This window comes from Hyaloscypha bicolor (assembly GCF_002865645.1).
Source record: "Hyaloscypha bicolor E unplaced genomic scaffold K444scaffold_183, whole genome shotgun sequence".
Classification (NCBI taxonomy): domain Eukaryota; kingdom Fungi; phylum Ascomycota; class Leotiomycetes; order Helotiales; family Hyaloscyphaceae; genus Hyaloscypha; species Hyaloscypha bicolor.
This window is the reverse complement of record NW_020194685.1, coordinates 2730271-2744024: the sequence shown is the minus strand read 5'-3', so window position 1 is coordinate 2744024 and position 13754 is coordinate 2730271. Positions and strand designations below refer to the sequence as shown.

Genomic DNA, 13754 nt, shown 5'->3' with positions numbered 1-13754 from the left:
AATTCCCCGAAAAATCACGGACCCTTGTACTTACTTGTATATCCCCTGCAGAGATTTTCATTTCAAAAGCAAGGCGCGAACAAGGCGAACAGATCTTGAGTGCAGATTCATGAGTGAGGGTCACGTGCACATGTCCAGATCCGTGGGCATCCCCGATAATCTCATCCCATTTACTGGGGCAACTTTGAGGGTCTTTTGCACTGTCGGCTTAGAATTCATGGCATCGGTTATCAGTCAATTCTGTTTTTGAAATATCGTTTGGAAAGGGGAGAGGACACAGAGCCTGTCAGCAAGGCTCTGCAGCCTGCAGTGCACATCCGTCGCGTTGCAGATAGCCGAAATCTGCCTCGAGGTCCGCCTTGCCATTCTTCAAGTGTGTCAGACTTGCATTACTCGGTATTGCACAGAGATATGAGCATATATTCCCAGGCAGCTTCCAACACTTTCTGTCAATTCTCCTTCACACTTGATTCCCTTTCCAATTCTCCCACTGCTCGATAGTCAGGTGCGCGTATCCGCAGCCATCGCGCTTGCCTCCAAAATGGGCTCAAACACACCCACCTCCCCTCTACCTCCCACAAAGGTCCTCCAGCTTCGCGTAGGCCGAGTCATCAGAAATCAATTTAACATCCCTAATCTTAATTCCGCAATCTTCAAAGTCGCTCTCCCCCAAAAGCCCGTCTACCTCGGTCCCCTTGGACTAACTGGCGACGCACAAGGCGCTCCCACTCACGGCGGGCCAGAAAAGGCATTCATGCACTATGCCTCCGCTCACTACACCCACTGGAAGCGCGAACTCCCCGAGTCCGAGAAATTGTTGCGCTATGGAGGATTCGGCGAGAATCTCCTAACGAGCCCCGATGATGGGTATAACGAGCACACAGTATGCGTGGGCGATATCTTTGAGATCGGGGAGAATGGAGTCAAGATTCAGGTCACGCAGCCGAGACAGCCTTGCTTGAAGCTAAATCATCGCTTTGAGGTGAGAGATATGGCGCTCAGGGCGCAGAATAATAACATGACGGGGTGGCATCACCGTGTTTTGGTGCCGGGGTTTATTCAGCCAGGTGACGAGATGAGGTTGGTGGAGAGGGTTAATCCGGAGTGGTGTTTGAGTCGGGTGCAGCATTATATGTATGTTGAGCGGGAGAACATGGAGATTATGAAGGAGTTGCTGGAGCTCGAGGGGTTGGGGGAGGAGACGAGGGGCATTTTTGTGAGTGAGGCTATCATCTCCCTTTCCCTGAATCTCTCAGATTATAGATGTTTCTCCAGAGGTGTTTGCTAACGACTCCGCAGCGACTTCGCGTCCAGAAAGGAATATACCAGAATGAAAACGACCGCCTCATTGGAAAGGAGAGGCATTTACTGAAATGGAGCAAGTACAAACTGGCGGGGAAGAAGAAAGAAACGGAGTCTATTACATCATTTACTTTCACCGCTGCCGAAAAGGTCGATAACCCGATCAAAGTCATGCCAGGGGCACATGTTCGAGTCAAGTTGGGTCCAAAAAGCGGCAACTTGGTACGAGCTTACTCAGTGGTAGACGGTGACAGCAAGACCTTCACGCTCGGTATCGCGCATGATGCCAATTCAAGAGGAGGATCGAAGTTCATGCATGAACAGTTGAACCTTGGCGATGAGTTGGTGTTCAGCAGTATGGTGAGTGACTTCCCGCTGCGAGATAGTGGAGAGTGCGATGAGCATATCTTCATTGCTGGTGGAGTGGGAATCACTGCCTTCCTCGCAAGCGCGCGGTTGCTGAAGGAACAGAGGCAGAAATCCAAGCTGTACTATGCCATGAAACGTGAAGACGACGGCGCGTTCAAAAATATCATCGACATGTTGGGTGAAAACGTGGAGCTTTGCGTCTCTGAGAAAGGGACTCGGGTCGACATCGCAAGGGTTCTTAGCCAGGCGACCGATAAGACTCACATCTACGTCTGTGGGCCCGAAAGATTACTGAACGCAGTCCGCGAGACAGGGAAATCGATCGGCCTCCCGGAAACTAACATCTCCTCAGAAGCATTCGCCGTTTCGACGAGCGGGGATCCTTTTGCCGTTGAAATAGGGAGTGAAGGCAAGGAGCTACAAGTCAAGGGAGAGGAATCGTTGCTTGATGTACTGAGGAGTGCGGGCTTTGATGTGGCAAGCAGCTGCGAGGTGGGGAATTGCGGCACTTGTCGGATTGGTGTGAGGAAAGGGAGGGTGGAGCATCGAGGGACGGGGCTGTTGGAGGATGAGAAGAAGGGGATGATGTTGAGTTGTGTGAGCCGAGGTGTGGGAACGTTAGTTCTGGATTTGTAGGCACTGGATCTGTAGGCACTGGATCTGTAGGCACTGGATCTGTTTGGACGAGAGGATGGGGGACGCTTGAGGTGCTGGTATGGCGATATCTCGGGGTGAGACGATCGTACCCGTACGCTACCCTCCACCTCCTGCGACAATCGTTCATCTGTACATTCATCGAGATGCTTCATCCAACATGCGGTGGGTTCGTCGAGCGGTCGAATTGGAATGGCACGGTCGTGCAGCGCGTACCCGTATCGACGGCGCTTTGGGGCCAATCGTGGGGACGATCATTGCCCCAAACTCATCGGATCTGGGGGCGGACGGAACCAATCGCCGCGAGCTTATTTCATGTGAAACGCTCCTTGCTGGCTGGCAATGGCATTCACACGTTCATTCTTTTTGCAATTGCATGCAATCGCAATTGCAACCTCAAGCATCTTGTTTTGTTTTCAATACTCACTCTCCTGTTCTGCCTTGGCCATGTCCGGCGGAATGTCTTCATCTCTTCGTGTCTTTCATGCTCTTCTCACAGCCTTCCTGTTCTCCATCGTTGGATTCCAAAAATATCGGCGGCGCCAAACCCCTGGGGGCGGCCGGAGGCTTGGTGGTGGGATTGCAGGGAGTGCTGCGCCTCAGCCCTACTAGCGAAGAGTAATGTACGGAAAGGGGCACTTGTAATAATCCTGACCTTGTTGCTTATCTTCTTTTGTTTGGGGAAATCCTCTGAACTATTCCTCCATCTTCATCCCTCACTTCTAGATCTCGCGCTCGGCTTCTTCTTACGCACGAAGGTATTTTCTCAAGATGGAGGGCACTTACAACGATCCCGCGAACACCTTTATCCCGCTCAATGGTGCCAACATCATTCCTTCATTCCTCTTTGATGACGGCGACCCATCGGAACATATCTTCGACTACTTAAACCAAACAGTGGAGCAGGATCCCATTTTCCGTGTGGACAACTGGACTCAAGCTTGTTCTAATCCTGAAACGATATTCGGCAGTGCGTCTTCAATAGGTCCCTTCGTTGGGTGCTTGCTTTATGCCAACGTCACTCGCGATATCGCAAAGGGCTCCTTGAATAGCTCCTTGCTTACGAATGCGGCTGACCGCAGCTTCTTGTCAAATAACTCCGAGACCATATCCTTAAATCTTCGATCAACTTACACCACATGTTTGGCTGGCTATTGTGCTACCCAAGCCGAGTGCGCTGCCAGCGAACTTTGCACCGTCGGTAACCTGCTAACCGGCAACTACGAATTGTCTGCTCAAGGAGTTGTGAAATGCTGGCTCAAGTTGTGTACCCCAAGCGTTCAATTGGCCAATCCCGACATTGCAGGTGTTGGGGTGCGTATATTTCCACACGCAGAATCATCAGAGTGCTTTGCTAAATCACACTAGATCCTTATCTCATACCTCACCCAGAGCGCCATTGCCCTGCTCGCACTTGTTTCCTTAACTATCCTTGCTTACGGAGTCTACAAGAAACAAAAGAAACTCTCCAAATCCCACCTGACTCGTGGGTTGACAGGCTTGACTCTCAACGACGAGCCATCCAGCCTCTCAAAGCCGCTAAAAGTTGGCAAAACGGTGGAAGATCAATACATCATCTTCTGTGCTACACTGGCCGAATTCCACAAGACACAGTGCTACTTCACTATTGCGCTCCAAATCGCAACCTTTGTCATCATTTACTCAAAAACGACGCCATTGCTTTTTGTCGACCAGAATTTTCTTCTTCTTGTGAGCTTGGATGGGTTGCTGCCAGTTACCTTATCCCTATACACCTTAATGACGTTTGGGAAAAGGTCATGGTACATGATCGGACTGTCTGTCGTCTCTGCGGTACTATCTACAGCAAATGGGGTACACATCACCCGAAGCTTCGCCTCCTATACGGACGTGCCGGGGGTCGGGCCTGCCGCATGTGGAGGGGTAGGTCCCGCTGGGCTTTGCTACGCCATCGGAAGAAACAGCGAAATCTTCCAGGAGGATGTTGCCTCATTTTACTACAAACTCATCATGAGCATAACGGACATCTTCATGGGATGCCTAGTTCTTTGGAAGATCTTGACAGAGTCAACACCGTGGTGGTCGGTATGGATCAAAGGACTCGCAAAGAGACTCATTGCCGGAATGAAAAGCACGAGTGGTTTCACGTCAAATGAAACACACCGATCCAACAGGCTCAATCACCGCATCCAGTTTTGGATCGCAGTATTCTTTCACTTCATCATAGTCTCGGGGATGTTGGTTTGTCTCGGCCTCGTGTTCTCACTCTTCCAGCAAGTTCTCGCGAGTCCGTACGTCGATGCCAAGTCTTGGGGCTTCGGGCAGATTGTAGGGATCACAATCTGGATGGGAGTTATGATGGAACTGGCGTATCTTGAATACAGTCCGTATTACCTGTCGCTCCAAACTTCAGTAACGACTAACATTTTGGCAGATGGGATCTCTGAAGGTTTGGAGTGGCGTCTTCCTAAATGGATAAAGGTTGGCGAGGATGAGACGAAGCCGGGGCATCTCACTATAACCTTGGAGGAGACGGATTTTGGGCAGCAAAGAACTGATTCAGATGAGTTGGAAATGGATCCTAAAGTGGCGAATGTAAGCTTCGGGGAGGAATTCGGACGACATATCACGTGAAAGTCCAACCTCCGGCATCGCAATAACGGAGGCCAGGAAAAATGATCTTCATCCTCACACCCTTCGATTGTCACATTACTCTCAAATATATTCCTAAATATTACTGATCAGTAAAATCGCTATCAGGGTTTGACACTTAGCACAGACTTGGATTCTGAGACAAGAAGGCGAGATGCAATCCACTAATGATGTCAGCTTAATGACCTCCCTCGGTCTCAAGAGCAACGTCACAACAGCCTCAGCAGACAAGACTTTCTACTATCACCGCGGCTTGGAAACTTACAATAGCTCCACGCCAATCTTGGTTCTCGTTCACGGATATCCACAAACGTGAGCTTTCTGATACAACCATGAAATGATGAGGCATGGCTAACACCTCTCCAGGAATTTCATGTCAGTCAACGTCTAGGTCTCCTTTTATTTTTATTTTTATAAAACATGTTCTCCATTATCCAATAAATATTATTTGATATTTTGATTTACTTCCTTTGGGTTATTAAAGCTTGAAACCAGCTACTCTCGCCAGACATACATTCTGACTTCACACCAACAGGTGGAGACTTGTAAGCTCACCTCCAACATTCCGAAAACCGCCAGCTAACAAGCATAGCTTATCCCCCTCCTCCCATCCACAATCCCCCTCTTCATCCCCGACGTCAGTCCTCGTCTCCTCATCCTTTGCCCTCCCTTCCCTCGCTAAACTCCCCAGTTGCCGGGCTACGGCCGCTCCTCGCCCCTCCCCGGCCCCCACGACAAGCGAAGTACAGGCACCTCCCTCCTCACCACCCTTTCCTCTCTGCTCCCGCCTTCCTCCTCTCCAATCCCAATTATCCTGACCGGCCACGACCGCGGCGCGCGAATCTGCCACCGTCTCGCCGTCGACGCTTCTTCTCTCCCCTCCAACCTCAACTTCGCCATCCGCGGCACGGTTCTCTTAGATATCGTACCAACACTCATCCAATGGCAATCATGCATCAACCCCCTTGTAAACATGGGGTCGTTCCATTGGTCATTCTTAGCAAATGTCGAAGTTGCTACGGCGATGATTAAAGCTCAGGGCGGCGATGTCTGGGTAAGGATGTGTCTCGATCGCTGGCTCGGTCGCTCCCCTTCTGGACTTGCAAGATTTAAGGAGAACGATGCAGTGGAGGTTTATGCGGAGTCTTTTAAGCGGGAAAGTGTGATCAGGGCTAGTTGTGATGATTACCGTGCTGGTGCTATGGAGGATTCGAGTTTGCAAGAAGAAGACCAGAAAGCGGGGAGGAAAGTGGATATTGACGTTTTGTGTGTGTTTTCGAAGGGCTATCTGGGGGGTAGGTATGATGTTAAGCGAGTGTGGAGCGAGTGGATGGGTAAAGGAATGCTGGAGGTGCACGGGATTGAAGGGGGTGTGGGGCATTTTGTTGCGGAGGAGGACCCGGAGGAGACTGCTAAGGCTGTGAGCGAGTTCTATGAGAGGCATGTTTGAGGGTTTGGAAAATACTCGTTCGGGCTTTCAGACCTTGTTGCGATTCTGATCTTCGGTGAAACGCCTGCCTTTGGAGATTTGGAAATGAAAGGTGTGATTGTTTGAACGTCTAGGAAGTATAGAAAAGTGTACGGAGACAGCGGCATAAAGTGACGGGAATACAGGGCATATTTCATAATATATTAATGAAGACTACTAATAGGCCCAGTAGGTCTTAGTTTCATCTTCCCATAATAATATCCTAGTTTCTATAAGCCCTGTAAGGGTTCCCTAAAGCGATTAATTAACCCCGCACCCCCTTAAAAGAAGTAAATAGGAGCCAAACCATAATATTAAACTATACTAATATATAGCTACTTTCTTCTGGCCCTTCTTTTTACCTTCTTTATACTTATTCCCCCCTTCTAAACAAATTATCTCTTTTATATAATCAGGAATTACTATAATCTACTCTTGAATCTTACTTTAGGGAAGATCCGCCTAGTATTTCTCCTATCTTGCTCTAAGCTTTTTTCTATTACTTATAGGTCCCTGTCTAGTAGTTTCCTTTTTTATCTAAAACTATACTTTCTTAATTATATTAAGATTAGGTAAGTTTCCTGGCTAAAGCATCTTTATAATCTTCTATAGATTATAAATCTCCCCTTAGTAATATGACTTGTAGGCTAGTATATTATCCTCTTATATAATTATATTAGGGCAATCTTTTTGGTACTTCCTTATAAAAAGTAAGAGCTTCTTAATTAATATCCTCTTCTAATATTAATACTAATTAATTTCTTCTCATTTATTCTTTATAATAAAGGCCCTAGTTTTCTTATTATACTTCTATACCTTTTATATATTTCCTGGTACCCGGCTATAGACCTTCTTCTAATTCTTTAGTCACTTCCTTTACTCCTTCTTCTACTTTTATTTATTAGTCTTCTTAATTAATGAATTCCTTGTATTAAGATTAGTTTTGCGCTTTCTCTTTTCCTCTATAGTCTCTTTTTCCTATATATAATAAGGCCCTTTCTTATTAAAAGAAAAAGCTTCCTAAAATATAAACTTAGAAAAGCCCTTCTATTTTCTTTATATATAATGCTTATTATATACTTTTTCAGGTAATCTTAATATATGTCTCTTGCCTCTTATATCTCCTAATTATATTATAGTCTTATTTATAAAAATTATATTTTTCTAGTTTTCTAATATCTAGTATATTCGCTCTAAGTACTAGTCTAATTACTTCTTTTTATTAAACTTATTTAATCCAGGCTTTACTATTAATTTATATTAAGAATAGCCTGCTTATTTAAGGACTTTCCAGATAGTTCTGGGAGTAATTTCGTATCCGTACTTTCTCACTTCCTTTGTAATTATAATATAAGAAAAGCCTCTTATAGTCGAGTTCTAAAGTACGACTTTCAAAATATATTTAATTGCATTAATTAAAATTAGAGGTCTTCTAGATTATAGTATATTTAGGATATAACTTGTTTCTAAGGGTATATTCTTATTCTCTCTCTAGCTATACTTTTTAGTAATAGTATATAATCGATAAATAGTTGTTTTAGGTACTCCTATAGCCTTTTTAATCTGAGCCGGAGTCTTTCTATCCTCAAGTATATAGATTGCCTTAATTCTTGTACTAGTAGAGTACTCTTTATATATAGTAGTAGAAATAACAAGTTTAGTTAAGGGTACAGGTTATATGGAAAATACCAAAAGTAGTAGGCTTGAATTATTATCTTTATCCTCGTTTTCTGAATTAGTAGGTAAATTATACTATATATTGTCTTTATCTTTAGTATACTTATTAGAATACTTGTTATTAGACGAATCAGGGAATAATGAGAGCTCTGATTACCTATCTAATAAATTAGGGAAGTCAAAAAGATCTCCAAAAGTAGCTATAATAAATTGAAGCGAGAGTAAAGAAGAATAAAGGATGTGGGAGAGCTTAATGGGGGGGTAAAAGCTTAATTTACCCCGCTACCGATTACGGACGTACATCTAAAAATATAGGAGCTAAGGCCCTATAGAACGCTGTGGCTTAATGTAACGTCCTAATCGAGCTGCATGAGGTTTCAGTGAGCCTTCAGGGGTCTTATGGCCTTGACTCAGTGTAATTACAGTGGCTGCAGGGCCAAGTGAGACACTATAGGGCATATTAGAGGCCCTAGAATTATGTATGCCCTGTATTCCCGTTACTTTATGCCGCTGTCTCCGTACAGCATCTGGTTCCCAACATCCTCTCATAACTGTGAAAAGTGCTACAGTTTCAAATCCGGCTGAGGTCATAGGATCTTCGCATATTCAAGGTTTATGTTTCTAGTTTCTAACGACCAGCTACTAAATACCTTCGTCCGCCGGGGATTCGAGGTCCTAGTAGAATGAATGAAACAGCGATATCCAATCAGACAGCATAGAAGGCTATTTAGATATTGCACAAACGAATACACTAACCAAGACGGGTGTCCTTTAGAAAAGCGCTTAATTATAATAATAAACCTCGCTTATAATACTTCAAAAGTTAAGTTCTTTCCTTATATTTAAACAAGATATTTCTGTTTTTAGTGTTTTATTGAGTCTTTCTTTTTTACTGTTATTAAATCAATTTTTCCAATAAATAATTTCTAATCCCATCTATTAAGCAGAGCGGCTAATTAACTAAAGCTCTTGGAAACACATATAGGACACCTCGCGGTTATTGTTACTTTTCCAACTTATAGTATACTAACGGCTGTTGCATAATTTATTAATATAGCAGTGTGAGGGTGTGCATAAAGATCTTGTTTTCATTTCAACTAATAGCTTAGACAGACAGGCACCCACTAACAGCCGGCGGAGTCGCCTAAACCCCAAGTGGAGACAGTCAATACAACGGCTAGAAACTTTAACTACCCAATAGACCCATTTTGACATCCTGTGAAGGTGGAGTCAAATGTCTACCTTCGTACCTCTCCGCGATCATGACGTGTAGTCCCACGAAAGGCCATGAAGTTATGGGGCAGGTATAAGGCACCACGAAATATTACCGGGTAGGTGCCTGGCCGAACGGGCTCTAAGCTGCCCGAAATTGGAAATCCTCGAAAGTTTCAAGACAAAATATTGTTTGCCTGCTTGCCTACCAACGCTTGCAACTCCAGGCTCGCCCTCGAAGCAGCGCCCCATTTCTGACAACTTCATCTTCTTTGATAAAGACAACTTGAGTTTATTGTTAGTGACGTCGAGACCGCATCAGTGTTTAAGCCTCGGATTCAGACGATGCTAGGAATCAGGAAAAACTGGAGAGTCGCAAGAGGGAATTGATAACGGAGATTAGGTAGTGATTGAAAAAACATGAGGAGTTGCTTGCTAGTATTTCTAATATATAGTCTGGGGATCGGAATAGTAGGGAAATGAACTACTAATAGTTCACAGGGTGAAGACGAAGAAACATGTGGGTATAGCTTTTTTTGCAGATCTAAAGTCGCAAGGTTAGAAGTGTCAACATAAGTTTAAATGAACGAGACAAGTGTGCAAAAGCTTTGCTGCTATCGCTATGATCTCGAACGAGCTACGTCTACCGTCCCTTACCAACCGTTTTCCTGATCCTTTCATATATTTCAGCCATTTCGTGAACCGAAGCTTGATCGGAAATTGCCGCCATATCGCTGTCTTCCGGAAACACATGTCCTCTGTCGGTCAGCCATTTTTTAACATCATCCACTTCTTTCCCTTTCAACACCTCCCGTACTTTTTCGAACTGTGGTTGCCTCTTCCTCTCCCATTCCTCTCTCGTCTCTCCGCTGTCTGCCTCGCGGTGTATCCGTGACGGTGGTGGCCAGTCCAAAATTTGGTTCAGGGTGTCAGAATCTTCGTCCTCTGCTCCATATACAGTGTCTTCATAGAAATAGAGGAGCACTTTGTGATGTGCTCTCTCTACATCAAGCCCTAACCTCGAAATCACCGCCAATCTTTCCGCAGGGGTAAAATGGTTGCGGGCAACAAAATATGTCAAAATGATCTCGATACAATTTATCTCAAGAAGCAAATCGAAGCCATTGGGTTTGAGGGGGTAGCCTGTGTAGCACGGACGAGTCCTATGCGTAACCTCATAGTGAGCAGCACCCGAGATCCCTAACGTTGGATACAGAAACTTTTGTTCAAGATCTGCCCCAGCTTCAAGAAATAAGGCGACCATTTTCTCAATAAGCTTGCTTTCCTCGTGGAATACTGAATACGCCTCTGCGAAAAAGTATCCAAGCAAAGGTACGGGCAGAGACAAAAAGCTATCAGCTTCCATAAACACCGGAAAAAGAGCAACACTGTTCTTACAATTGCCGCCCTTTCCAAGAAGCTGAGATACCGTGGTATTGGTTCTAACGTTGTGATTGGTTAAAGAGCAAAGCAAAAGATAGTTTCGAAGAGGAGTGATATCTCCAGGACTATTCTCTAGGAGATGGATAAGCGGTTGATGAAGACCATACCGAGCTGCGAGTTCATAAAACTCGCACCAGCCGTTCCGCTCATAGATTTCCTGGGTTAACTTGAGAAGATCCATTTCCTGGTCGTTTGGCAATGTGGGTTTCGCCTCGATCATAATTTTCATTGCAGCATTGCCCTCCGGTCGATAATTCTTAGGCGGATAGGAACCCTCAAGGATAATAGCTTGAAGTACTTGGAATTGGCGTTTAGCCGCTGATGTTGGGTCTTGATCCAAAAGCGTGTCTTTCATGCTCAGTAAAAAATCCTTCGCGCTTCTGTGAAGAAATTCAATTCCGATGGCGTCCCAAGGTCTAATGACGTCTCTGGAAAGAATGTGCTCGATATCCGCTTGCCCTTTTAAGTGAGAAACTACCTCCAGTATCCCTGCACATCGAGACATCAACTTGCGGTCTACCTCAAGCAAGGATTTCTTCAAACTTGTTGGGGAGGGCGGGGTCTTTTGCTTTGGAAGCATATCACGCAGAGCTGGATCAATCGCAACCGCATACTGAAACAGATTCGGACGCGCATAGGGCAGGTTCTCGGAAAAAAGGATAAAAATGTTGAAAAGCATTGCAGCTTCCATGCTATAAAGGCCCTGATCATCACCAAGCCTTTTTAGCATCTCCTCATAAAGTTTTCCGAGCTCGGATGGGAGCGCACGGAGCCGTTCCATGAGCTTAGTCGGATCATCACCGTTGGTGATTCCCCTCTGCAAGCTCTTGAGAGCGAGAGACACCCAAAGGAACACTCCATTAGCCTTGCTGACAATCTCGTCAGTGAATTGACTTTCATCGATCCCTGACAAATTGAACGTGCATTTGGTTTGCAAAAAGTCTTTCGCGTAGACTTCCACATCATGCTTCGTTAAGTCTTGAAGTCTGAGTTTTGGGCAAGTTGTAAGCCCCTGAATGAAACTGGCTTCGGGGCGACTTGATGCGCAGACTTTAAGACCGTTGTTTTTTGGAATGGATGAAATCTGTCTAACGAGATGCAGAAGATCGAACGGACCGTCTCTTGGATCGATTTCGTCCAGTCCGTCAAGGAAGATACAGACACCTTTTTGATGCAGAGATAAAGAATGAACCAAAATTTCTTCCAGATCACCCCTTGACCAATCTTCAGGATTCTTATTCCTCGAGAACTTTGGCCATTTCCGCAGGATGTGAACCAGAATATACTCGTGAGCGTCAAATATCTGATAAAGTAAAGAGCGAAGGAGGCCTAGAATACTTCCCTGTATTCTCGTCCCCGAGTTCCAGATGAAGTGTGAGTAGATCGAACAGTCTGGTGCCCATTTGTAGAGGTATTGGCTAGTTCTCTCATCATCAATGAGGAATTTCATCAATGTACTCTTTCCTGACCCCGCTTTTCCGCTGATCCAGTAGATCGAATCTTTAGAGCTCAGCCATTCCGTGAAGCTATCCCATGGTCTTTGGATTACTTCACTGAATACCCAGGAGAATGTGTCTGTATGGCGCGTCTCGATTTGGTTTCGACGTGCATTCATATCCTTATCACAAAGACTACCGAGGACTTGTTGCCGTTGAGCTTGTTGATCTCGTCGGGATTCTGTAGCAGCTTGGGTCGTAGTAACATGCTCGCGGGTTTTGTGGCTCTCTGCCTCTATTTGTCGACTTGTAGCTTCGTTCGCAGCAGATACCAATTCCTGGGTTGCCCAAAACTCGTCCGAAATGAGATCTCTAAGTTGCGCTTGGCCTTGCACATACGCTCTGATGAATTTTTTGAGAATCTCGTCGAGCTTTTGGAACCCAGCTTGCTGCTCCAGAGCAGCGGCATCATTTTGGTTGCTATTGACAGGGTTAGCTTTGTAGCCCTCGAGAAAGCCATAAACGCACCATAGATGGACCAAAATGTGAGTTTGCATTGTATCTTGGTATTTTCGCATATCTTGTTCCAGTTTCTCGAAATCACCCTTCCGCCACTTCAATTTTAATGCCCTCAAGACAAGAAAACCTCGACTCGAGTCAATTTTGTCCATCTTTGATTGAATCTCCTTCGAAGTTTCCAGACACTTCGAGGCAATTTCCCGAAGGTCCTCCTGATTTTTGGGGAGGTGCTTCAGGTCGCAACTTTGGAGGTACTGCTCCAGCCCCTCCGACGATTTGGAAAGATTGTCAGCATGCTCGCGAAGTTGGGGGTCCGCAGTGCCATCCTTCTTGATACGCTTGACAATAGAAGTGACATCGTGAGAAAAGGATACTATCTGCATCACGCTGCAGGCAATACTGAGGCAAGTCAACGGATCCAACATTTTCAGTTGAGCACGTGAATAACCTGTCCGTGGTGCTGTGTCCAAGAATATTGAGTAGATTGAGGTTGGGAATATAGATAATTCCACTTCGAATCGTGACTGATGGTCAATGGGATAAGAGAAGGGCGATTTCGAGGAAGAGGGTGAGCATATGTGTTCATGCGCTCTCGCTCGTAGCCTTATCGACACGGCTAAGGCCGTCCAGCTATTACAGCTACTTGGTGTACCGATGTATTACTAATATAGCACTCCTTTCTTATCGGTAGGGCTATTTCATTATCAGCACGATCATTGATGTGAACTGGTTTACAGTCTGGGTCTCAGATCTTGCCTGTTTCTATCAAAAACCGCGAGGAAGTTCGGCTGAGCTACCTCCTTGTCTTGTTTTATCAGAACCACTCTGGTAAGTCGCGAGATTAGTCGAGTGCGATCTCTGCAACAGGTGCTGCTCTTCAAGTACAAGCTATAATGGTGATTAGCTGCGTGTTTTGAGTTTGGGCAGCGTTCCATGGATCTCAAGAGGGCGTCGGTGTGAACTCCATGAACTAGCCGCCGAACCCTTGCTTTTTCGCGAATCAGCAATAGCCACGTGTGGTTGGTTGGCCTATGCAGCCCTGA

General features: G+C 45.5%; 4 protein-coding genes across 4 annotated transcripts; 3 read left to right on the top strand and 1 right to left on the bottom strand.

The window, feature by feature from the left end:
• Positions 1 to 472: 472 nt before the first annotated feature.
• K444DRAFT_275273 (PK beta-barrel-protein domain-containing protein-like protein) lies at positions 473 to 2487 on the top strand. The gene is made up of 3 exons (XM_024871500.1): positions 473 to 658; positions 720 to 1216; positions 1300 to 2487. The coding sequence occupies exons 2-3, from the start codon at positions 755 to 757 to the stop codon at positions 2305 to 2307; spliced, it is 1470 nt and encodes a 489-aa protein (XP_024727601.1). The 5' UTR covers positions 473 to 658; positions 720 to 754; the 3' UTR covers positions 2308 to 2487.
• Positions 2488 to 3017: 530 nt separating this feature from the next.
• On the top strand, positions 3018 to 5249 carry K444DRAFT_275233 (uncharacterized protein). Its single transcript, XM_024871499.1, has 3 exons — positions 3018 to 3639; positions 3694 to 4687; positions 4739 to 5249. The coding sequence occupies exons 1-3, from the start codon at positions 3097 to 3099 to the stop codon at positions 4936 to 4938; spliced, it is 1737 nt and encodes a 578-aa protein (XP_024727600.1). The 5' UTR covers positions 3018 to 3096; the 3' UTR covers positions 4939 to 5249.
• Positions 5111 to 6406, top strand: K444DRAFT_547520 (putative Fluoroacetate dehalogenase; the record flags this gene model as incomplete). Its single annotated transcript, XM_024876312.1, has 4 exons — positions 5111 to 5268; positions 5492 to 5501; positions 5549 to 5593; positions 5648 to 6406. The coding sequence occupies 4 exons, from the start codon at positions 5111 to 5113 to the stop codon at positions 6404 to 6406; spliced, it is 972 nt and encodes a 323-aa protein (XP_024727599.1).
• Positions 6407 to 9889: 3483 nt separating this feature from the next.
• On the bottom strand, positions 9890 to 13254 carry K444DRAFT_275213 (uncharacterized protein). Its single transcript, XM_024871498.1, has 2 exons — positions 12721 to 13254; positions 9890 to 12672 (listed from the first exon to the last, which is right to left on the bottom strand). The coding sequence occupies exons 1-2, from the start codon at positions 13134 to 13136 to the stop codon at positions 9957 to 9959; spliced, it is 3132 nt and encodes a 1043-aa protein (XP_024727598.1). The 5' UTR covers positions 13137 to 13254; the 3' UTR covers positions 9890 to 9956.
• Positions 13255 to 13754: the final 500 nt, after the last annotated feature.